The following is a 27,164-nucleotide window of genomic DNA, read 5'->3' as shown; positions in this document are numbered from 1 at the left end:
AAATTATTTTACTTTCAAACTAAATTTTACTTTGTAAGTAAAATGTTTTATAATACCGGGCATAAGTAAATTTAGACGCGTCGGAGACTGATAATAAACTTCCTTGTAACGTCTTACTTTAGAACGGTGTCTATTAAATAAACAACTTTTTTCGTAAAAGAGTTATAGGTGATTGTCATGTCATGGAACAGCTTGGATTGCAGAACATAAAATTAAATTATATATTTATACATACATGAAAACGTTTAAATCTTCTAGCAAAAGCTTGCATTCGCTTTGTAGCGAGATTAAATAAAACGAGCGGTTCGAATTTATATAAATATATTTATTTATAAGTTTACAGCACGAAAATATCTTATGAACTAACCTTTACTCATAGAAGGTATGTTTATATATAAAAGTTATTATGTACTAGAATATTCTGGCATAGTCCACCTCTAATTCGTTTGCCTGACGGGTTGATCTCTCCCGCGATCGATTCATCTGGAAGCTTCTCGAAACAACACATTATATCTTTGAAAAAATAAGAGGATAAAGATCTGTGATCGACTATATTCTTTCAAATAGAGAGCTACTTCCTTCCCAAATTTTGCATGTAAGGGCACCAACAGCAGAGATTAGAAAGTGATTATTCAAAGGCTGTTATTGTACAAAATCCGAATGGAAACATATACACGTGTATATGTTTCCTAGCTGACCCGGCCACGCTTTGCTGTAGCTTGGTTATTATACGCCTAATATTGTTCAATATGTTCAATTATTATCATAACAAAAACATATGCACCGACGTGACAGTACTAAACAAATTTTATACGGGAAGTGACCATAGATTGGTTAGAGCGAATATTAAAATACAGACGAGAGTAGAACGAAACAAACTTATTTAACGAGAATTTAACGGAATACCAAAAAGAGCTAAGCACAAGACTAAAATCAGTAGAGACACTGAGACAAATGGCTATAAACGGACTAGCCAATAAACTAAAAGTAACTGTAACAACATCGGTTAAGAAAATATGCTCAAACACGAAAACAGCCAAAACATCTAAACTTCAACCTAATACAATAAAACTACTAAAATAAAGACGAAACAGACCAGATCGAACTTCGGACAGCTTCAAAAGTTTAAACAAAAACGTAAAGAAAGAAATTAGGAACGATCATAGAAACTATACTAACAATCAAATAAAAAATATAATACAAGCTAACTGCAGTATGAAAGTATTCAGAAAGCAAAAAACTCAAACGTCACAAGAAAAATCATAGAAATAAAAAATGAGAAAAACGTCACCGTCCGAGACAGAAAGGAAATAAGCGAGGCCATTGAAAAATTCTACACTAAAATATACTCGGCAAATACACAACCACAACAACGACGTACTGAACGAACAATAATTAACACCGACTCAGAAGAAATACCGGACATAACCGACTATGAAATAATAAGAATGGCCCCAAATCAACTAAAAACGAATAAATGTCCGGGAGAGGATAAAATTACAGTCGAAATGTTGAAAATTGGTGGAAGAAAATAGAACAGGTATTAAATATTTTATTTAATAAAGTAATTGATAAAGGAAATATTCCTCAAGAATGGTACAACTCCGAAGTCATTTTAATATTCAAGAAAGGAGACAAAGCAAACATCGAGAATTACCGACCAATATCCTTGCTCTCACATCTGTATAAATTACTAATTAAAATCATAACCAACCTTCTAACACATAAGCTCGATTTCTATCAACCTATCGAGCAGGCTGGATTCAGAAAATATTTTAGTACCATAGACCACTTGCACACCGTAAAAACACTGATAGAAAAATGCACCGAGTATAATGTTCCAATTCATATGGCGTTCATCGATTTCCATAAAGCACTTGATTCCATCGAATTATGGGCAGTGCTTGAATCTCTAGAAAATGCACGTATAGATTCAAGATACACTAACATAATTAAAAACATATATGAAAATGCCACCATGCAGATAAAGCTGGACGAAAGCACAAAAACTAATCCCATAAGACTACAACGGGGAGTAAGACAAGGAGACACCATCTCTTCCAAACTATTTACCTTTGCTCTAGAAGACATTTTTAAGAAACTAGAATGGAACAATAAGGGTATCAACGTCGACGGATCATACCTAAACCCCTTGCGATTCGCAGATGACATAGTTTTAATAGCCGATAATATCCAAGAACTAAATGATATGTTACAACAATTAAATGCAGTTTCAGGAGCGGTAGGCTTAAAAATGAACTACAGCAAAACAAAAATACTAAGCCGAGACCAGACAAATATAACAATACAAAATCATACCATAAAAAATGTTGAACATTATGTATATCTAGGTCATGTTATCTAACTAGGAAAATCAAATCAAGATGCTGAAATTAAAAGAAGAACACAACTGGCATGGGGCGCTTTCGGCAAAGTAGCATATATCTTGAAAAACACCTCCATTCCTGTAAACTTAAAGAAAAAGGTGTATAACACATGCATACTACCAGTTTTTACTTACGGCTTGGAGACAGTAGCCCTTACCAAAAAATCTGCTAAAAAATTAGAAACAACGCAAAGTGCAATGGAACGAATCATGCTTGGAATATCACTAAGAGACAAGATTAGAAACACCGAGATAAGACGTAGAACGAAGATTAGGGATATTATGGAAGAAATTACAAAAATGAAATGGCGCTGGGCAGGTCACGTAGCCCGATATAATGACAACAGGTGGACACGGAGAATTCTAGAATGGAGACCAAGGACGACAACAAAAAGCATGGGAAGACCTCAAAAAAGATGGGTAGATGATATAAGAATAGTGGCAGGCAAACAGTGGATTAGATTGGAGCAAGATAGAGAAACATGGAAGCAATTGGGAGAGACCTACATTTAGGAGTGGATGGAAAATGGTTGACAAAGAAAGAAGAAAATTATCATAATTCAATATCAATAAGAGAGTTAAGTAAATATCATAAAATCCGTGATAACTCCCCTAGACTATCCAGACAATTTAAAAATTCTCTTAGATAATTTACTGCTTCGTCTTCCTTAACAACACTGTCGATTAATTCACAAGATGTCAGATCGCCTGGTATCAACTGTTAAATATGGAAGTTAATGAAAATGCTCAATAATAAGCTTTTCGAGCAAAATAAAGTGTTTCATCTTCATTTAATCACATTTAAACTTCTTAGAACTGTTTCTCACAGAATTCATTCACTCACTGGGTACACAAATATAAGGTACTTGCTTTTTGTACTTTTCAATGAGTCCGAAATTTTTATCGTATTTCATGAAGGTAGGAATTTGTGGTCTACTATTTCTAGCTGAGTTTCTTTAATCACGTACATAAAAAGTTTTTTGTATTATTTTGTCCCGAACAAGAATCACTAAATGCAATGCAAGAGCAGCAATAAATTTCCAAAGACATGAAGAAACTTCCATAAAGCCTCTGGATGCAACTGATTCATCCCACATATACTTCGAAGCACATTTCTTGCCCAAATTATGGATCCCAAAATTATACGTCCATAATACTCACATATAAAACACTTTGTTGGTTGTAAGTGCCAGTGTATGTAAAGTTTTTTGCAGATTAAAAAAACGGATACCACTTCTTCATTCCTTGAAGTTTCCGCCACTATTTTTGCGTCCATTTTGGCTTGTAATTCCGATTCGGCTTCTCTCTCTTGCACATTATTTTCTTTTTATCTGACTTACTTGTGCACGATTTTATTAATGTTTTGAACTTATCGCACTTATTACAAATATCGGACAAGGCATGATGAAATTAGATTAAATTCGGTACCTATTAAACACTCTCCTGTAGCACCATTCCTTGACAGGAGCTTCGTTATTTTCGTGACAGTGCACTAGGTAACACATATATTTTTTTATGGTCAAAAATGAAGGAAGGTACGGTCTACGGGAATTGTCATGTCTGGTGTAATGGGTGATATATTTTGAAAACATATCAATATGTCGTTTTACCTCATCAATTACATCCTGTGATAGTTTATTAGAACATAAAGCTCTTCCTCTTTTATCGACAGCGATGATTCCAACGTCAGATATCCCATTTAAAATATCTATTAACATTCATTGCTAATTGATATCCAAGGTTTTTCAGAAAAACATTTTGCAAACGCTCATATTTTTCTATTTGATAGTAACTCTCTTTGCTTTATTAGTAACAGCTTCTGTACGTCGTCGTTTGGGCAAAGCAATCTCTGTACAAGACATAATGAATGCATTCTGCAGATTCCAATTTCCTAGACACTAGAACTGGTTAAATATTTCCTTGCAAACTTCTTGCTTTTACTAACTTGTTTTTATAGCCTACGTATTCTTCACCTGCATTCCTTTTTCGTTTTCTTACTTGCCTCTTATCTAAATTGCTATATCTCAAACGTTTTTGGCCTTTTTTCTTTAATGACATGTTTAAATTGTAGAAAGGATGTCTTCAATTTCTTAAGAAATAAAAATAAAACACCAACATGGTTCACACAACTTTATTCCAATTTCATGTCTTACAGTCTGCTTGTCGTCTGTCATCTGTCATTACACATTGACAACCTTGACAGAACATCAAATTTAAATTAAAAAAGGCGGTAACAATAAGAAGCCTACAACTCGGCCAACCGACAACAAGAGCGCCCTCGCTCTTTCATATACAAAAATACAACTATTTGGAAGTACATAAACATGAAAAATCTTAACATAAATATTTGTCGACATCTCATCTGTCATAAACAAAAATATAACTACACTGAAAGTACATAAACATGACAAAAATCATAACATTCATAAATATTTGTCAAACATTATTTCTAATAAACATAAGTTATCATAAAAACCTTTCAGGAATTATTCCTCATAAACGTAATTCATCATAAGTATAAGTTCTTAATTGTAGACATAATGGGTAATAATAGACACTAATTGTTTTGCGTAAATTTAAATTGTAGTTGTTAAACATAAAGTAAGTAACAATCCTTTCTCTAAAAGTTGTATCTCGCTATTACTAAATTTGGTATCTGTTAAATTTATAAATCTATTAAAAAAATTATGGTTTGAAAAACTTATATACAAATAACAGTGCAGGACTTATAATGGGCAATCCTCTAAGCCCATTGCTATCAGATATTTTTATGGATCATCTAGAGACAAAGATTTCAAAACATCCCATATTCAAACAGTTTTTATATTGGTGGAGATACGTAGACGACGTACTGGTATGTTTCACAGGAACTAACAGGCAACTCGACCAATTTTTATCGTATATTAATTCTCTTCATAGTGATATTGAATTTACAATAGAAACAGAAAAAAATCAATCCATAAATTTTTTAGATTTAAAAATTACCAGACTTAAAAACAAACATGACTTCTCCATATTTCATAAACCTACCCATACTGACACGACTATTCACAATTCATCATCCCATCCCACACAACATAAACTGGCAGCCTATCATAGTATGTTACATAGATTAACAGCAATTCCTATGTCAAAATACAATTTTGAGACAGAATTAAATATCATTAAGAAAATAGCAGTAAACAATGGATACAACGAACAAACAATTAATAAAATGTTAAATCAAAAACTACACAAGAAAGCCCTGAATTTAGTATTTCCACCACCAGAGAAAAAACCCAGTACCTTCTGCTCGATTACATATACAGGCAAAATATCAACAAAAATAGCCAAACACATAAAAAAGAAAGGAATAACACCAGCTTTCAGAACAAATAACAACCTAGGCAAATATATTAAAAACAATAAGAGCCAACATAAAAAACACTTACACAGTGGTGTGTACAAACTTAAATGTGGCGACTGCCCAAAAACTTACATTGGTCAAACAGGTAGAAATTTTAATAAACGAATAGCAGAACATAAAAGGGCTTTCAATAATAGAAAAACAGATTCTACATACGCACTTCACCTTCTAGATCATAATCATTCTTTTAATGACGAATTTAAAATTCTACACATTCAAAATAAAGGCCTTAAGCTATCTTTGTTAGAATCTATGGAAATCAACAAGTTAAAAAACACAGATATAATTCTGAATGACCAGCTTGAGACAAACAGTTCTCCCCTCACCAACCTATTTCATTAGAGACTATAAAGTGTAAACCCATGCCAAAAACAGATCACTTGAGAAAGGCAATCAGGCGAAACAGCTGTAGTGATAAGAATTTAAAATAAATTTTGTGGAAGTTTTGAAAACAAAGTTTTCAGTGTTTTATTGTTACATAAAATGAATTTCCATCAAGTAACGGTCGAATCCATCAATTATAAAGTAAGTAATTTAGTGTGAACAAAAATGTGAATAAAATAAGAACCATAATACTTAAGTTCTGTATGGATAAAACCCATATAGAACTAATAATTCGTAGAAGAAGACTTAGTTTAGTGTGATGATTTCATCCATAATCTGAGATGATCAGCATCAAATACACCTTCGAATGGTTTCTGAGTCACCTAAAACCCCTCAACATCAGAAATTAGATATCTGTCATTAGGTAATATTTTCTTAATAATATAAGGTCCCTTAAATTTAGGTAATAGTTTCTTATTTACACCAGGTGTAACATCAATATTAGGTGTCATGACATAATCACCAATATTATAAATTGAAGCTTGTTTATGTCTTGAATTGTAATACAGCTTATTGACTTCTTGGGATTTCTCTATCTTGTCACATGCATTATGTCGTAGTTCGTTAATATCAGATTTGTCTTTGTTAATGGATGACAGAAAATACTTTAAATGATCTTTGACATTACCTACTTGGTTCATTTCAAACAATAGTTTAGAAGGTGTCTGACCTGTAGTTCGATTAACAGTGTTGTTGACAGCAAATTCAACTTCATTAATTACTTGATCCCAACATTCTGGGCCCTTGGTTAGTTTCGCTATCATTGGTATAATGAACCGGTTGAACCTTTCAATTTGTCCATTGGCTCTTGGTACGCCAGTAGCTACAAGAACATGCTGTATTCCATTATCTGTTAAAAATTCAGTGAATTGTTTGGATGTAAATGCTGAGCCTCGATCAGTGACTATTTTTAAAGGTTTACTGTAAGTAAAGAAGTATTAGTTTAAATATTTAATAACCTCATTACAATTAGTTGACTTGCAAGCATACAATTTCAAGAATTTGGTAAAGCCATCTACAATTGCAAAAATATGTCTATAACCAGTTCCTTTAGATTTTTCAAGTGGTCCACAATGATCCAAATGTAAAATATTAAATGGTTTGTGTCCAATATCAAATCTTCATAATTCATATCCGAAATTGGACAGTATAATTTTATCACCCAGTAGACCGAATGAATCTATTTGTTATTAAATACACACACGTAGTTAATTAGGTTACATACACATTTGGTCAATTATAAATAATAATTTGGACATCAGTCAAAAGTACTGACAAAGTTAAACAATTTACATAAATTAAATACACATATCACGCTAGGTACGCGAAAAATATTGACCCAAATAGAATTTATATAAAACTAATACCTCTTGACTAGAGAAGCATTCAATCAATATTCACTCAACGAACATATAGTCTTCAACGATCAACTTCATCAGTCTCTACTCAAAGTAATCCCGGGTCTACACCCATAGTGTACGTCTCAACAATAAACTCTGCTACTATTATTTGGTGTTTCCATTACAACAGAACGAACATCTTCACTGAGCCAACGAAGGGAATTTGTTCATGGTCCTTCGAGCCGGAAGATTTGATATTGGACATACTGCGGAATCGGGCAATCTGGCCCAAGTGTTAATACTTATATGTAAACTTTGAGTATTGACACTTGGGCCAGATTGCCCGATTCCGCAGTATGTCCAATATCAAATCTTCATAATTCATATCCGAAATTGGACAGTATAATTTTATCACCCAGTAGACCGAATGAATCTATTTGTTATTAAATACACACACGTAGTTAATTAGGTTACATACACATTTGGTCAATTATAAATAATAATTTGGACATCAGTCAAAAGTACTGACAAAGTTAAACAATTTACATAAATTAAATACACATATCACGCTAGGTACGCGAAAAATATTGACCCAAATAGAATTTATATAAAACTAATACCTCTTGACTAGAGAAGCATTCAATCAATATTCACTCAACGAACATATAGTCTTCAACGATCAACTTCATCAGTCCCTACTCAAAGTAATCCCGGGTCTACACCCATAGTGTACGTCTCAACAATAAACTCTGCTACTATTATTTGGTGTTTCCATTACAACAGAACGAACATCTTCACTGAGCCAACGAAGGGAATTTGTTCAGTTTGTCTCCCTTTGGTATGCTGTGTAAAAATCCTTCCTTTTTACCACTGTTAGGAACAAATACAATGCACTTCAAACAATTTGTAATATAAGTTCTTACCTTTTGTCTCATATTAGGAAACCAGTAAGATTCTTTTATGGCTTCACAACATTTATCTAAGCCCACATGTCCTAATTCATCATGGCAACTCAGAATCACATTGTTTTCCATTGATTCAGGTACATAAAATAGTAGTAAATTATTACTTTTTCTATAAAGTATGTCATTGTTCATTTCAAACAACTTATGCTCACTAGATTGTAATGTCTCCTTTAATATACATATAATATCATCTTGCCCTTATTTAATAGCTAAATTATGTTCAAAAGTGTTTTTCTCAATTATTAAAATACTTCCAAAGCACCTACTTAAAGCATCAACATGCTTCATGCTTGTTCCACTTCTGTATTCTATGGTATAATCAAAATTATCAAGAATGAGACTCCATCTCATAATTTTAGGGTTAACATCCTTCTTCTGTAAAGCTGTTGTTACACTATTACAATCTGTCAGTATCTTAAATTTAATTCCATATAAGTATCCTCTAAATCGGTTAAGTGTGTTGATAACGGCTTTTAGTTCCAAAATAAAACTATGCTGTTAAAATTCTGCTTGAGTATTTCTCTGACTGTAAAAGAACACTGGATGAAATTTTTGGTCTGCTTGTTTTTGGAGTAATATCCCACCATAACCACTAGAGCTTGCATCACAATGGATTTGAGTTTCAGCTGTAGGAGAATAGAGAGCTAAAACAGGTTTGGACACTAAAATTTGTTTTAAACTATGAAAACTTTTCATTTGTTCTCTTCCAAATTCAAATGAAACATTCTTTTTTAATAGATCATAAAGTGGTCCAGCAATTATTGAAAAATTGGAAACAAATTTTCTAAAATATGAAGTAAGGCCTATGAAATTGTGTAACTGTTTAACATTTCGTGGTACTGGGTACTCTTTAATTGCATTAATATGTCTATCACTTGGTCTTATCCCATCACCATTAATTATGTAGCCTAAATGATTTATTTCAGTCATTAAAAAGGAGCATTTATCAAGACGGAGATTCAATTTGTTTTGAACCAATAAGCAAAATATCTCTTTTAGAATAGATAAGTTCTCTTTAACAGTTTTTGTTGCTATTAATAAATCATCAATATAAATTAGTAATTTGTTATGTTCCATTAAGTCCTTGAATATAGTATGAATGTATCGCATAAAAACAGATGGTGAATTGCGCAAACCAAATGGCATTTTCAAAAATTCATATTGAGCACTGGGAGTTACAAATGATGTGTATTCAATTGAAGATTCCTCTACATTAACATGATAAAAAGCACTTTTGAGATCCAAAGTTGAAAAATAATGTTTATCTTTAAGTTGACAAAGTTGATCTTCAATTAGTGGGATTGGAAAATTATCCCGTAAAGTGATTTTGTTTAATGAACGATAGTCTAAACATAGTCTGAAGTCATTAGTTTTCTTTTTAATTAAAACTATTGGTGAACTATACTCTGAATTACTCTTACGAATAATATCCTTATCTAACAAGTCGGTAATTATTTCTTGTACAGCATTTTTTTCAGCATATGATAACCTACGTGGTTTATAATAAAAAGGAACATGATTTGGATCTACAACAATTTTCATTTCACATTTAGTCATAGGTTCATTAGGTCTTTCTGGATTTACATAATCAGTCATAAAAATATCAACTAACTTATGTCGATCTAAATTATTTAAATTAAGATTGATATCAATATTAATTTCATTTTTATCTACATAGTCAATATGTAAAATATCATTGTAAATATTTGTATTTTCAATATCTTTAGAAGAAATCTCTACTTGATTCCCTAAAAAAGATACAGTAAGGTTGTTGTTCTGCATAAAATCTCTACCTAACAGACATTTATATGGTATGGTTTCGTTTGGTACAACATAAATAAGTAAATCAATAAGTATGTCATTAACTTTCATTTTAAACAACACAGAACCCAAAATTTCTAATTTCCTTTGGTTAATACCCTGGAAAGTTTTCTCAGGAATATCAGGAAATTCAAAATTGAATCCCAATCCCAGAAGATTTTACAGTATCTAAAGTTATTAAGGATATAGCACTACCTGAATCTACAATAGAATCAATATAAATAGAAATGTTGTCCTTCAAAAGACAAATTGGCAACATATACCCACTTGCATTATGCTGTTCCACAAAAAGTGCAGTGTTGCTTTCTATCTTGACCTTGGGTGGATTCATCCTGGACTCATTCTTGGGGCAATTATTTCTTTGGTGATCTATTGCTCCACACATATAACATGAACCCTTCTGTCTAGCTGGTTTAGTACATTGAACTGCAGAATGTCTCATCTCATTACAGTTGTAACATCTAATAGCTTTGCTTCGTGTAGCTAGATTATTTTTAAAAGTAGTTGGTCTTTGCCAGTCATATTTTGAATGTTCACGTTTTGTATTATAGTTTTTCTTTGCATTAGGTTTCTCTCTTCTGTCGCTTATTCTATCTTTTCGAGCACTAACAATTCTTTCATAACTCACGATGTCTTGATACAGGGTGTCTTCATCACGATGCTCTTTTGACATAATAAAATTACTCAATTCCTTACTCCACAAACCAATGGCAATTTGTTCTTTTGTTTCTTCAAATGTCAGTTCAAGTGATTTGCATGAAGAAACTTTCATATGGAAATAAATGGAAACATTCTCATTTGGATTTTGAGTACACTCTTGCATCTTTCTCCATAAATCTGTTTTATTTTGTGAAAACAGAAACGTTTTCCGGAAAGCCGTTTTGTATTTGGACCAATCTGTGATTTCTTCATTTCTGAATATAAACCAGAACTTTGCAGCACCTTTGAGATTGCTTTTGGCTGTTTGGTATATAAATGCATCTGGCCAATTGTATAGTACCGCTGTAGACTCAATTTGCTTTAACCATACTGCTGCTTGGCTGGAATCACCTTCACCACTAAATTTTTCAATATTGAAATATTAAAATTTGGTACAGGATTACTTATTGTTGACATGCTGTTTTGTAGTTGTAACATCTGAAGCATCTGTGCATTCTGTTGAAGCAATGAATTAACAAGATTTACCATATCATCATTCGGATTCACATTATTATTTGTGCCGGGGCTATTCACTTGGGGTGTTAACACAGGTGGTGGTGTACCCGGTAGGTTATTTTCGAGGTTATCAAGGTTATAAATAAAAATAAAACACCAACATGGTTCAAACAACTTTATTCCAATTTCATGTCTTACAGTCTTCTTGTCGTCTGTCATCTGTCATTACACATTGACAACCTTGACAGAACATCAAATTTAAATTAAAAAGGGCGGTAACAATAAGAAGCCTACAAAATAAACATCTGTAAAGTTTTCTAGATTATGATTAGTATCGCCACTACTATCTTCTATTGGACTATAGTTTTTGTCCCCTTCTGGATCGTCATATTCCGAATAACTGTCAGATTCTGAAAAAAAAAAGGTTAGATTTTTAAGTTATGCTATCAGATTCTGCAACTACTACTTTTTGAAGATATAAATAAATAAAATAGTAGTATAGGATTGTAGACATACCAAACGCATTGAAGATTTACCTGCATTATTTTAAGGTTATTTTACAAATTGTTTTAATATCGCTGCACACTTTTAAAACGTGGCTGTCATAAACAACTGCATAAGGTTTAGAACAAAAGTGGGATATGTACACTTGAACCACTTATACAGAAAACTATTACCAGAAATTGGTGAGAGCTTTTACTTCTTACAGACAGATGTCCGTACTGGATTGTGTTTTGTACTCGTACCAGTAATAAATATCAACATCTAGCCACTCATGCACATATCTGACTTTTCTATAAAATGTCACTCGTACCACTTTTCCTTTCAACCCCTCCATTAATATTCTGTCACAAATTGAATTAGTATTACAATAAATAATTTTTCTTGTGATATGTAGTTCTGTGTTTGATTTATTGAGCTCTATTATCTCCTTTTCTATATATCTTCATAACGCTGAAGATTAATGTCGTCTACCTACTTGAAAATCATCGTCAATGCGAACCACTGCTTCATCTTCCTGATCAGACTAAATGATTTTCGATCGGCCTAAGTTTAGGACTAAATGAACTACTTTCGCCTAAATTCCGAAAGAGATGTTTAAAGGTTTGGTGATTAGGTTGTAGCCTGTTTGGGTACCTTTTTGAATATTCCTTTTCATATCCATATTAGAAAAATCATTATGCCTCGACATTTTCTGCTTTTCTTAATTAACTAAAGTAAACTAGATATTACAAAAATCACTGATTAGTCGAAACAAGACATATTTTTAGTTATCAAAAGATTTCGTGATATTAGCTTATTATGTTAAAATTTCCTCTAACGCCTTGGGGTTGCCTAGTCACACCAAAACTGCTTTTAAGAAAAAGCTGGAAGTAGCTGGAACTGTAGACTAGCGCGAAGCTTCTTACTATGTTTTCTGTATTTTTTAAATAATATTTTTACATTTAATAAAGTAATTTTAATATTTATTTATTATTTCTATTTTAAACAAATTATATTTTATTAAAATAATTCAATAAATTAGGTTTGCTAGTAGCGCCACCTGCTAATGTATCAACAAAATACAGACCCGTCAAAGTGAGACTAAATATTAAGTTATTAACCCAGATATTACTGAAACTTTTATTGTTAACGTTTTGAATTAATTTCGAATTTTCATGGAAATTATAGCATATGGAACCAAAAAACACAATCATATATTTTTTTATGACGATACCTGTCAAGTTTTGACATGTTCTTTTAAAAGGACGGTAGTAATATACGGTACCAGATATCATATATCTTTTATTAGTATCAATTTACAAAGAATGAAAGGATTTAAAACAAAATTTTGGATGTAAAGGTATTTTGCACTTTTCACACAAAAACTGGACTTTTTTGTGGCAATATCCACATCGCGATTGCTTTTCTTGATAAAGAACCAAGTGGTTAATATCGTCATATCTTGAATTGGCTACCGAATTCGAATTCCGCTTAGAAGGTCCGCGTTTTGTTTCTTTTTTAAAAGTTTCCAAAATATTAGTTGCAATAGATCTTCTAAATTCAAGTTGATCCAGTTTACCGTCTTGAGTTTTGTGAATCTGCCACGCATTTTGAATAGCCATATCAACGCAATGAGCAAAAAGGGGAAAATACCATTTCTTTCCTCTTATAGACACTCGGTATAAACTGATGTTCTGGTCACTGCGATCAACGCCACCCATGAAGTTATTGTATATTCTAACAATATTTGGTTGAGGAACTTGAATATGTTTTTTCTCTGCTTGTGAAAATCTCTTTACAGAGAAGCAAGGCATTACTGGTACAAAATTGGAAGCAATAGAAACGATATTATTATCATGCCAGCGGCAAACCACTATTCCTGTATTTTTATCAAGACGATACTCGTATTTACCACGTTCAGTTTTTTTCATAATAGATGAACAGGGTAAAGGGCATTTCATGGTGCGATTTTCCCTTACAGTGCCTGTACCAAATATGCCTCTTTGTTTTAGCTCATGCAGTAAATGAATAGAAGTAAAATAATTATCAAAAATAAGATGGAATCGCCTTTGAGGCCATACTTCATTCAATCTGTCTGCATAGGATAGAACTACTGATGCACCCAATCCAAGGACTTTATATTGTTCAGGTATTGTAGTGGAATTACCTTGGTAAGGAGAAAACCAAACTATGTATCCCAGACGAAGGGCTCCTACCCACATTTTGTACCCCCAACGGATTGGTTTTCCCCTGATGAACTGTTTTGTGGGATGGCGACCAAAATACGGAACCATTGCCTCATCTATGCTGTGATGTTGTTCTAAAGGGGAAAATTGTATAAATTTTTTGTTTATTACGTCGAACAGGGGTCGCATCTTGGCAAATCTATCAAATTTATCTAATGACAAGTTATTGCAAACATGCAAAACTTTCATTATGTGGGAAAATCTATCCCTTGATTTTCTTTGTCCTGCGTAGATGTTAGTGTATTCGGTAACCAAATTGATGACTTCATCATCAAAAAACAAATTGAAAATTTCCATCGGCGACTGAGTCATTTTCGGTCCAAATTGAGTTTTCCAGTAAGTACAATCAGGGTGTTGATACAAGTCTCCTTGAATCCAGTGTGCAGATATTCTCTTCTCTAATTGATGGGGCAGCTTTTCCTTGGAAAGAAACAAAGCCAATGGTATATTGTCATCATCCGAATTTTCTTCTGGTAGGCTGGAATTCACAGAATCTTGTGGTAATTCAGTCGCGTTGTCAAAAACAAGTTCTACATCGTTTCTCAACTGACTACCCGGTAAATTATTTATTGTAGTTAGTTCTTCATCGCCGGAGTCGCAATCGGTGACATCATCATTGGCATTTTCTGGGGGAAATATGATCAAACCATCTGGAGGGACTGGGATTTCATCAGAATCAAGCTCTTCTAATAGTTCATGCAATTTGAGAGGTCTCCTGAAACAATACGCACGTTGGTAGTACTAATTACTACCGTCCTTTTAAAAGAACAAAATGAAATCCCAAGCGGCGAGCCTTTGAAACAACGTGACAACTATTCGACCCAAGAATATACGTACATAAGTCCCTATTATACAATAATCCACATGCCAATGCCGTGAAATAACAGTTTTTTAATTCTACACTTACCTCCAATTATAAGTATCCATTTTGTAGTCCAAAACCTGGCAATTTACACAGATAACCTCAAAATTACAGCATGTGCGCGCACTAAAATCGTTAAAACTTGTCGAATGCTGGCTCTTGAAAACACTCCATCTAGAGCCATCTATCAGTTGGTAGCTGTACTAACCTAAATTACGCATAATTTACACTGCCTTTTAAAAGGACGGTAGTAATATCTGGGTTAATAAAATATAAATTTTATATTCGATCATTTCCTTGATAGTAAATGTAATCATTATATAAAGTTTGATTATAGTTTAAAAGGAATTAATTAACAACTATCGTTAAAAAATATATGATGACAAGAAACGAATTAATAAAGAGTAGTAAATCGATGTAAAGACCGTTAGTTCGTGAAGCTACTCGTGACGCCGTCTCGTAGCGCTTTTTCCGTGACGCTCGCCTCGGTATTTTACAATAGAGAACAAGTGATACAACGCCTTTATAGAAACTTATAAAAGCGATGGAGAAAGGAAATTGTACACGTGATGACGGCCAACTTCTGAATACGGACACGACACCTAAAGAAGAAGATAGAAGCTTCTCTACAATAAGACATTTAGCAGCAATAACAAAGCATTTTGAGATATTACACTATTATCTTTAAGTTGATTTAATAACAACAAACTAATAATTATGCTTATTCACAGGTACTCATTGCTTTACCGCACAAATATCACAACTAAGAATTATTATGCAGCTAACACATAAAACGCGATTATCTCTAAAACGGTTAAATTTTGAAGTTATTAACAAGTATACCTTTTGTTTGTAAAAATAATGTGTCTTTAATATTTTTTAACACAAATAGAGCTAATCTAAAGAGCAAATTAATGTCACATATGTGGCGTCTCTATCAGTTTCATTAAAGTATGTATAAAATTATAATTTCTCCTACTCAAAAGCATCCAATTGTAAATTGTTATCCATAAATATTTACAAACATGAAAGTTATAGCGAAAAATAAAATTTTAAATTTCCATTTTAACACCCTGTATCTTTTTTAATATCAACATTTTATTAAAGCAAGTTGACTTAAATCGTAATATTTTAAAGTGCAGAATCTATGGTTTCTTTTTGTGCAATTACTTAAGGACCACCCTTTATATGGAATTAATCATGCTAGAATTTATAAAGTGATCATAATGTCAAAGACTAGGTAAGCAACATGAGTAACAAAAAACATGAAAATTTTATTATATGGAGGCTTTTTTCTGCACTTGAGAATGCTATATAATGATAAATCAATGTTAACTGAAATCCAAAATACATTAAATCTGGCAAACTACACAAGTTATATAATTGTTTCAAAAAGACAATCGTAACAATGGCTAAAACTATAGAGGTATCAGTCTGTGGTGGACTCTTGTATTTTATCCTGTTTATTTCAATAACTAGACATATTTTTTTATATAATAATTATTTCACTTTCAGATCATTAAAGATGAAGCACAAATATGGACTTGCTTTTCTACTAATTTGGATGCCAATGATGCTGAGCCAAAGGATACCTCCAAATCCCTGCAAGAAATACTTTTCCTATTATAAAGATTTACAAGGAAGAATATACGGAGAAGCAAATCTGCCATACGATAATTCCACGTCGTTAGTATTTAGTGTAAACTCATCTTTTTCGAAATTTTATACGAACAGGCCGGTAAGTATTTTTGAATTTTTTCTTGTTCGTTTATTGAAGCATATTTTAATTGTTTAACGTTGTTTATTATTCTGCTCATCTTTGTTTTTGGCGCCGATTTTTATTCTTTAAGTCTTTTTTATTTAAATTTATAAAACCGGTATTACGCAAAGTCTGGCAAAAACTGCAGATAAAAACATAAAGGAAAATTTAGCGAAGGACCAACACAATGTAAAGTGAAAAAACAGGGAGCAATAAACAAAAGAAAAACTTAACAAACAACTACTTTGACAATTCGATAATCTGTCAGCGAAAAGGAACATGATTACAAAATAAAAAGAAGAAGCTGAAAAACAGAAAAGAATAAAAACGGAGCGTGGCACTTGGGAAGTGCCGACAAAACCGAATACTTTTAATAGCGCATTATCACTAGACTTCGGCAAATATGCATATTGCATATTTTGCATATTGTGCATATTTTATGCAAATATTTCATATTTTGGCATATTTGTATAAAAGTTTGCATAAAGTGCATAAAAGTTCAGATTTTTATACTGTATTTGAAAATTTTTAAACATACCAATTTATTTCAATTCTTGTATAAAATTTTGTAGTCATTTTAATCAAGAAATGATCTAAGTACGTAATCTCTACAGGTACAAAACATTTACAATTTCAAAGAAGATCAATTTAAGTAGCCCTCAACATTCTTAGAAAGTCTCGGTCACTGAGGCATTCAGTTATTGGATAATCGCTAAGGGTTCGCTCATTTGCATTTTATGATCTAATCCCCAAATCTATCTACAATTTATTGTATCTTAACAGCAAGTAAACGGCTAATAGTTTTGTTCCTAATTTAGGGATTTTCCAAAATCTCCCAGTTTATTTAATTAGGTACCTAAACATTTCTAATTTGATGCTCAGATTTGTAAATCATTTTTGTTTTGATATTCAAAGCGTAAACACTCGTTGTGCGTAACAAAAAGGAAGATTGTGATTTTATAATGCCTAAAACAACCAGTGCTTCAACTTGGATTAAACCTTATAAAGTCTGTGTCCCCAGTCTGTGGCAAAATTGTAAGTATCTAATATTTTCTATTAAATATCTAATATTTCATACATACAGGGTGTTTCCAAATGACACTTACAACGTTTGACTGTAGATACTTCTCGAAAAATTGAACAAAACGATATAGTTAATGAGGGGTCAAACTTATTTACTTTTCGAGATACAGGGTGTTAAAATTTAAAAAAATTAAATTCTTTTAGTTAATAACAACAATAACTTTAAAACCAATAAACGTATTTCCTTGAAATTTAGTACTCGTAGGTTGTTTTTAAATGAAAAATAGCTTCCTTTAGTGAGAAAAAATTGTCCATGGTACAATACAATGGTGTGTATTTAGAAAAATTTTTCACCTTTACTTTTTTTTATGAAGTCAGCTATTTTAAAACACAATTATTTTTATTGTAATTGAATTAACAAAAAAAAAACTTTTGTTGAATTTTAAAATAAGTTATATGATGTACTAATGGTTAGTAACAAAAACAAACTAATTTGTGGATTAATACTGTATTTAAAACACTTAGCGAGTGTTTTTTTTCCAAACCAGTTATTTGATTAACCAAAAACACCTTGTATTTTTTATATTTTAAAGGTTGGGTTAAAATAAAGGTTTTTATTTTTATTTATAGATAGAATGTGAGAAGAAATTTCAGATAGACCAACATGTGAGAACTGCTTCACACATTGCAAAAAAAGGAAAAATAGGAGGAAAACATCAAACTTCAATGGCTAAATGTTTCCAATCTACTTCAAAAAAATTAGATGAGCAAGAAACTTTTAATGAAGACTTGTGTCGCGCATTAGTGTCTGCAAACATACCGCTTTCAAAATTAGCAAATGTAAATTTTAGTTCGTTTCTAAAAAAATATTGCAAACTTAATGTTCCAAGTGATCGGTCTCTAAGAAGAAATAATGTGAACGGGCTATACTCGTCGGTGTTAATTAATATTAAGGAAGAAATTGCAGATAATTATTTTTACATATCTGTAGACGAAACCACTGATTCCTCAGGAAAGTATATTGCTCATTTATTGATTGGTGTTCTTAAAGAAGATACCTTACCAAAATCTCATCTTATTTCATGCCAGCAACTTGAGAAAACAAATGCTTTAACAATTTCGCGTTTTATACAAGAAACATTAGCAACTTTTTTTCTTCCGACAACTATTCCTTCTAATAAATTACTGCTTATTTTATCGGATGCTGCTCCTTATATGGTGAAAGCAGGACAAAATTTAAAAATATTTTTCCCAGATTTAATACATGTTACTTGTGTAGCGCATGGATTAAACAGACTTGCAGAGGAAATACGAAAAAAGTTTCCTCTTGTAAATACCATGATATCCAGTGTCAAAAAAGTATTTCTTAAATCTCCTATAAGAATTCAACTTTATAAAGAAATGCTACCTAACATTCCTCTTCCACCACAACCTATTTTAACGCGATGGGGAACATGGTTAGAAGCAGCTAATTTTTATGCAGATCATTTTGTTAAAATAAAGAACATAATTGATACGTTAACAGATGAAAGTTCCCAATCTCTTTTGGATTCTAAACAAACTTTTCAGAGTAACTTGCTTCAACAAGAACTTTCATTTATAAAATCAAATTTTAGTTTTGTTCAAAAAACAATTACTCAGTTAGAATCACCAAAACTGTCATTGTTCGAAAGTACAGCATTAATAAAAGAATTTGCGTCATGTTGTCGGAACGTTAGAGGTAATATTGGAAAAGATATTTTAAAAAAATTTGAAGCTACTATGGAAAAAAATAAAGGTTACCATATTCTTTCTGAAGCAGTCAGTGTTCTAGCTGGAAATATTTCGGAAACAATTAATTTAGAACCAAATGTTTTGGTTAATTTGAAAAATGCTCCCGTTACATCAGTTGATGTTGAACGAAGTTTTTCCATATATAAATATATGTACTCAGACAGAAGCCACAAGTTTTTGTTAGAAAATTTTGAACACCACTTGGTCATTTATTGTTACTATAATTCTAAATAAGTTTATTCATACTTAAAAATGATGTAGTTACTTAAAATAAATGTAAATCTTAATGAATAGTAGGAAATATTTAGTTATGTACACTTTTTTTTTAATAAAATTGTTACTATTTTACGATTTTTTTATTTATTTGTATGCATATTTTGTAAAATATTTGCATATTTTCGGGTAAACACGTGCATATTTATGCGCATATTTTCTACATTTTTATTTGCATATTTGCCGAAGTCTAATTATCACTATATATGGATTTATAAACTTCTGTCTGCTTATTACTGAATTTTTAATATTCTTTTTATAACAACACCGCACATTTCAGTACATTACAATTTAAAAAATCTGAATTTTTTTTATTTTGTTTAATAATTTTCAAAATTTATTAAGTATAATATAAAATTTATTCATCATTTACATTTTTACTATTATCTTGTATTTATGTTTAATTACTTCTTTTTGATTTTCATTATATTTCATTATATTGGATTTAAAAAAACAAAAAAAAAGTTATCGTTTACGCACAAAGCGCTGGTTTTTTAATCAATTCCGATTTGATTCGAATGTTTTTAATTGCATTGAATTTAATTGAGTTTTATTGAATTTTATTGAATTTTATTAAATTTGATTAAATTTTATTGAATTTGATTATATTTGATTGAATTTTATTTAATTTTGTTTAATTTTAGTTATCTAATTAAATTTTATTTAATTATATTTAATTCTATTTAGTTTTATTTAATTTTATTTAATTATATTTACTTTTATTTTACTTCATTAACTTTTATTTAATTTTATTTAATTTTTTTTTAATTTTGCTTATTTTGCCTAATTGTATTTATTTTTGTGTAATTTTATTTAATTTTACTTATTTTTGCTTAATTTTATAATTTTGTTTTAAAGTTAATAAGTATAATTTTATTTAATAATAATCAACTTAATTTAATGTTATTTGATTTAGTTTAATTTTACTTATTTTTTATATTTTTTAACATTTTTTATAATTTTTTTATAGTTTTTTATAATTTTAATAAATTTTATTTACTTATATTTTATTTTATTTATTTTATTTTATTTTATTTTATTTTATTTTATTTTATTTTATTTTATTTTATTTTATTTTATTTTATTTTATTTTATTTTATTTTATTTTATTTTATTTTATTTTATTTTATTTTATTTTATTTTATTTTATTTTATTTTATTTTATTTTATTTTATTTTATTTTATTTTATTTAATTCTTTTTATTTAATTTTATATAATTTTTATAATTTTATTTATAAAGAAAAGTAGTCAAAAAATCTTCGGAGAAGTAAAGACTGTAGAGAATATTACGAGAAGACGAACAAATAAAGAAATAGTGAGGATGTATGGAAAACTAATAATTACGACAAAAATAAGAGCCCAAAGAGCTAGATGGCCTGGTCACATTAGACGAATTCTAGAGAATCAAAATGTTAACATAAGTACATCCATACCGCAAAGATTTTAAATTATAACTGAGTAACTCACTGGATCGATATCGATCTCTGTTATGGTTCAGAATCCAGCAGTACGAGTACATTCGAATATTTGATATTTATTTGAAAACCTGCCTGGAGCGGAGTCGACAACGAATACATGTAATTTATATGCTCTGTTTTATTTTGACTTCTCTGTAGATAGATATATATATATATATATATATATATATATATATATATATATATATATATATATATATATATATATATATATATATATATATATATATATATATATATATATATATATAGAGTGATGAGTGCCTTCAGAACCGGCAAAATAACACAAAAGATAGAAAATATAATACGTTGTGAAATAAAAAGAGATGAAAGTAGTAGAGGTGGGAAATAATCGGTAGAAACCTATAATTAGCATTATAAATCGATAGTCTCACACCTTTAGACGTTAGCTTCGAGCTAAATCACCTCGGTCATAATTATTATGTGTAACGTATTTCCAGTTTTTAATTTCACATAAAGTAAAAACTGATTGACCACAATAAAGCAAAAATGTGAATAAAATAATTTAATTAATAGTAATTATTTAATCTAAAGTTTTAAATTATTAATCAAGAATAATTTCTACTATGATGTGAGGATTTCATACACTCTTGTCACGAAATAATCACTATCCTTCGTGGATTAGTGGTCAGAACTCGACACAGACGTCGCAGACGATTAGAGTTCAAAACCCACAAGTGGTTTTCTCTTTTTTTTTTTTTAATAATTTGAAATTATGCAGAGATCGTTTTGCTTAAGTAAAAATTCTACAAAATTAAAAAAAAATATTGTAAATAAACGTATTTACAATATGTTCAAATAAGCCTTCATTAGCAGCAGAACAATAACCCAAACTGTCACTAAAGAAATATAAAAGTTTGATGGATCAGAGTTCAAGTCACGATGTTCTCATGCAGACGTTCAGGGTTCAAATCCCACATGAAGGTTTTATTTTTTTAAAAATTTGAAATTATGCAGATATTATATCGTTTTGCTTTAAATCACTAGACATTTATTTCAGTTTTTATTAGAAGTGTTTATAGTAAAACATGAAAATCTTATTAAAAAAACAATGTCGTACTTTCGAAAATAAAGTAATAATTCTTCAAACATAAAAGAACGTTCTAAATAAATGTACTTCCAAAAATATTTAAATAGGTAGAAATTGTATAAAAATAAAAAAAAATTATTCTAATGAAATGTATTTACAATAAATGTTCGAATAAGCCTCCATTAGCAGCAGAACAATAACCCAATCTATTTTAAAAGTTTCGTCTAACATTAGTTAATGTTTCTGGACTAATACCTCTCATTGAATCAGAGATCTTTTCTCTTAATTCTTGGAGAGAATTAGGCCTATCGTCTTCAATTCCATATAGCTTGGACTTGATATATCCCCACATAAAAAATCACAAGGTGTAAGATCAGGTGATCTTGCAGGCCAAAAAAATATCTCCGTGGCCACTAATCAATCGATTAGGAAAAGTCGCACTGAGATATTCACTGACGATGCGAGAATTATGTGCGGGACAACCATCGTGTTGAAACCATATGGAATCGAAAGGTATTGGTAAATTACGAAGGGCTGGGACAATTTTATTTTGCAGAAGTTCCAAGTATTTCCGCGCAGTCAACATACCGTCTATAAAAAATGGACCAATGACATGATTCCCTATTATGCCTCCCCAAACATTTACTTTTCGAGGACGCTGGGTACGAGCGACATAAATCTGACGAGGATTTCCTCGAGACCAATACCGAGCATTCATTGAATTGTGACGGCCCTGCAATGAAAACGTACATTCATCGGTGAACAAAACGTTCTCTAGAAAATGTTCATCTTGATGTGACATTTCCATTGCAGTTTGACAAAATTCTAAACGTCTATATTGATCCCCAGGGAATTGTTCGTTGGATTTATGAACTTTATAGGGACGGTATCCATGTCCTTTCAAAATTTTTACCTACTCTAAATCTTGAAATTCCATATTATTCTCCGAGACGAGATGTTGATTGGGTAAGATTTTGCTCAATACTTGCACAAATTAAAGTGTCCCTTAGTTCCAAATCTGGATTTACCTCCCTTCGTCTACCAACTCCTCTTGGAGTGAACACGGATCCATAAGTAAAAAAATTACGTATAATAGACTGAATTGTTGATCGTGCTGGAGCCGGCCTATTTGGAAACATATTTACAAATTGTTGTCTAATCATGTTGTCTGACAATCCATTCACATGCCAGACAACAATTTGCACTTTTTCCTCGACCATTAAAACCATTTTCACGAATTGTTTTTTCAATAAAAAAATTCTGTTTACCGTGCAAAAACACTTCTCGGTATGATATTATTTTTGATGGCTTGATGATATGGTTAGCTGTAAAGCAGGCAGCTGTTCGCGCGCATCCATTACAATGTTGTTAGTTGTTTTAAAAATCATTACCTGTACAGAGGAATTTATATTAACACTGAGAATTTAGTGATGGATTTGGCATTAAACAGTCTTAACCGGATTATTTTGCAATCACAACTGAAGACTGTAAAACTGAAATTGAATTTGAATTATTTTGTATTTCTATTTTTTAACATTGAAATAAGAATAAACTGTAAATAATGAGTTTTTCGAAAACTTTTTACCCAATATGTATCATATTTTCTATTATTTTTTGATTAAATAAAACAAAAATTTTATCCTTGGTATGAATTGAACCTCCAATCTTCTTGTCAGTAGACCACGTCTCCAACTATTACGCCAATTCTACACACAATAATTGTTTTGGATTGAACATACCTAGCTTCAGTTTCATCAAATATTTCAGATAAAATATTTTTATTATTAAATAAACTTAAAGATTTATAATTTAAAATCGCTAATAATTAATGTTTTTTACTATAATATATCTTAATTTATTCAATCATTTATTCTAACATCAGAAATTATTAAAATAAAATATTTTCGAGGTCATCCGTATAATTATGACTGAAGTGAAATAGCCACGCCAAGAACTAGCCTTATCTCGTACTATCTCACAACTTAATCTGTCTTCTATCCTTTTCGCTATTTTGCCGGGTGGTAAGGCACTCATCACTATATATATATATATATATATATATATATATATATATATATATATATATATATATATATATATATATATATATATATATATATATATATATATATATAGATATATATTGTAATATAATATATATATAGATATATATTGTAATATAATATATATATACATATATATATATATATATATGTATATATATATATATATATATATATATATATATATATATATATATATATATATTTATATTCCCAGCCTCATCAGACACTTGGACTGATACAAATTCAAACTCGGAAAGTCTAACGAATGTCTCCCAAAACTTCACTACAACAGTAGTTAGCTTACATAGGCGCCACCTGCTTTGGCGGCCGTGAACGAAAACGATATGATAATATCGTTTTCTGTATCCTTTGCGCTATGCGAATTGTGTAAAAGATAAAATCTTTTAGCGAAAGCCGCTATCGCTAAGTGTCTGATGAGGCTGGGATAGGCCGAAATGATCATAACTTTTTATTGATACCGATTCGAGCACGGGAAGTTAAACGAATTTGTCCTCCTAGGCCATATATTTGGCCATTTAATTTAATAAAGCGATAGCGGCTTTCGCTAAAAGATTTTATCTTTTACACATTTCGCATAGCACAAAGGATACAGAAAACGATATTATCATATTATTTTCGTTCACGGCCGCCAAAGCAGGTGGCGCCTTTGTAAGCTAACTACTGTTGTAGTGAAGTTTTGGGAGACATTCGTTGGACTTTCCAAGTTTGAATTTGTATCAGCCCATGTGTCAGATGAGGCTGGGATAGGCCGAAATGATCATAACACTTTATTGATACCGATTCGAGCACGGGAAGTTTAACGAATTTGTCCTCCTAGGCCATATATTTGGCCATTTAATTTAATAAAGCGATAGCGGCTTTCGCTAAAAGACTTTATCTTTTACATATATATATATATATATATATATATATATATATATATATATATATATATATATATATATATATATATATATATATATATATATATATATATATTAATAAGATCCCCAAATTTTAGATAAAATTAAAATTAGAAAGACCATTAAAAAAATCGAGAACACCCTGTATAGAAATAGTTTAGTTGTACATGAGTGGTTTCCGAATACGTGAATAAGTGATTTGGACAGTTTTCTCCGATAAAAAAGACAATACGGTTTGGACATGAGCAGTTAGATTTAGTACACAACTATTTGAAATTTGCGGTTATAATAGATTAGAAAGTAATAAGTAAGGATTATTGGTTATTGAGTTTTCTCCTTTATAAAAGTTAAGAAAAGAATTCAAGTTCGTTTGAAGGAAAGTATTTTAACGTCAGGTAATTTTTGTAAAAACAAAAAAATTTCATGGACTAAGAATCCGATGATGCGTTGGATGAGAGAGGGTGATTGTCAAAATAATTGTGAAACTAAAATGGAATTTTGAGATGCCCCCAAAAAAATATTAATTTTTGGTGGTTTTCTGAAGATATTGTAATTGAGAATTTATAAGAAGTAGTGTTTAGTGTTTTGTGTGGAAAATTAAGCAGCCATTGTGGTAAGCAGAGACGAATGCCAGTAGAAATAGAGGCATTACTGTAAGTACAAACAGATATATTTTCGTTGTGTCTGAGAGGAAGCAGTTTGTTTATCTTGGAGTTTGGAGCTTGTGGTAAAGACATCACGACATTTTCACATACTGTTTGTCTTTTTCTTTTATTATCAAAAGAAACAGTAGGCGGAATAGCGAGCAGGGAAATTGATAGGATCCGGGAAGTAAATTGCGATCTGGTCAGGGCACAATCCAAGCAAAGGAACCAATAATTCTTTCTAAAATTTTTATATTAAGAGATATTTGATTTAGAAATATGTGTAGTTAAATTTTATTGATTATTAAGGATGTGTGATTTGATGGATGATTGATTATATTTTTTTTATTTTATTTATAGAGTATGGTGTAAGATTTATCCTCAACGGAATTTTCAATTAATTGGATATATTTTAAAATAAAGGAAAATTGTTATAATATCAGAATTGATTGTCTAGTATTTCTTATTTCTTTTTGTTGATCTTTCTTAAATGGAACTAGCAGAAGATACTTTGAAGCCACGTTTTAATTAAAAAAAAATATATAAAAATTATTTTCAGCCCTGAGATGATTTTTTTTGCTTTTGATTTTTTTGATAAAGATAAATTTATTACATTTCAGACTATATAAGTAGATTTACAATTATAAGCAAATCACAACAATTGGCCCCCAGAACGTGAGGGCTGATAAAGTATTACTAGTTACATTTGGAAAGAGATACAATTTGAAAAATAAAAACAACAGGTAGTTATAGTTTTTTTTGGTCAAGTGAATAATAATTTGGTACATTTTTTTATGATATTTAAAATTTTTATCTAAATTTATATTTTCTAACAATTTATTTAATTTTTTTTGATTGACGTTTGATAACATTTGAAAATTTTTGACAAATATTTATATTTGGGTGAACGGAGGATTTGCCGTATTTGCAACAAATCGAGGAAATTTAAAGTTGGCATTTGGCGGGGATAATATTTCAAGAGATAAACAAATAAATAAATAAATAAATAAATAAATAAATAAATAATAGCTTTATTACCCAACAGTTTCCCATTTCTAGGGTAAAATTTTAAGATACATTTTTAATTAGTATAAATCATTAGTAGGTGATACAAAAATATCAAGT

The 27,164-nt window shown here is 30.6% G+C and overlaps 1 protein-coding gene across 2 annotated transcripts in view; it reads left to right on the top strand.

The window, feature by feature from the left end:
* The window catches only part of LOC140446983 (serine protease gd-like), a 136,438-nt gene that overhangs the window by 30,331 nt on the left and 78,943 nt on the right, over positions 1-27,164 (top strand). For both annotated transcript variants that reach the window (XM_072539577.1, XM_072539578.1), the window contains exon 2: positions 16,564-16,786. In XM_072539577.1, the coding sequence (XP_072395678.1) occupies positions 16,564-16,786 (223 nt within the window). The remainder of the gene's footprint in view (positions 1-16,563; positions 16,787-27,164) is intronic.

This window comes from Diabrotica undecimpunctata, chromosome 7 (assembly GCF_040954645.1).
Source record: "Diabrotica undecimpunctata isolate CICGRU chromosome 7, icDiaUnde3, whole genome shotgun sequence".
Lineage (NCBI taxonomy): Eukaryota > Metazoa > Arthropoda > Insecta > Coleoptera > Chrysomelidae > Diabrotica > Diabrotica undecimpunctata.
This window is presented reverse-complemented; position numbering and strand designations above follow the sequence as displayed.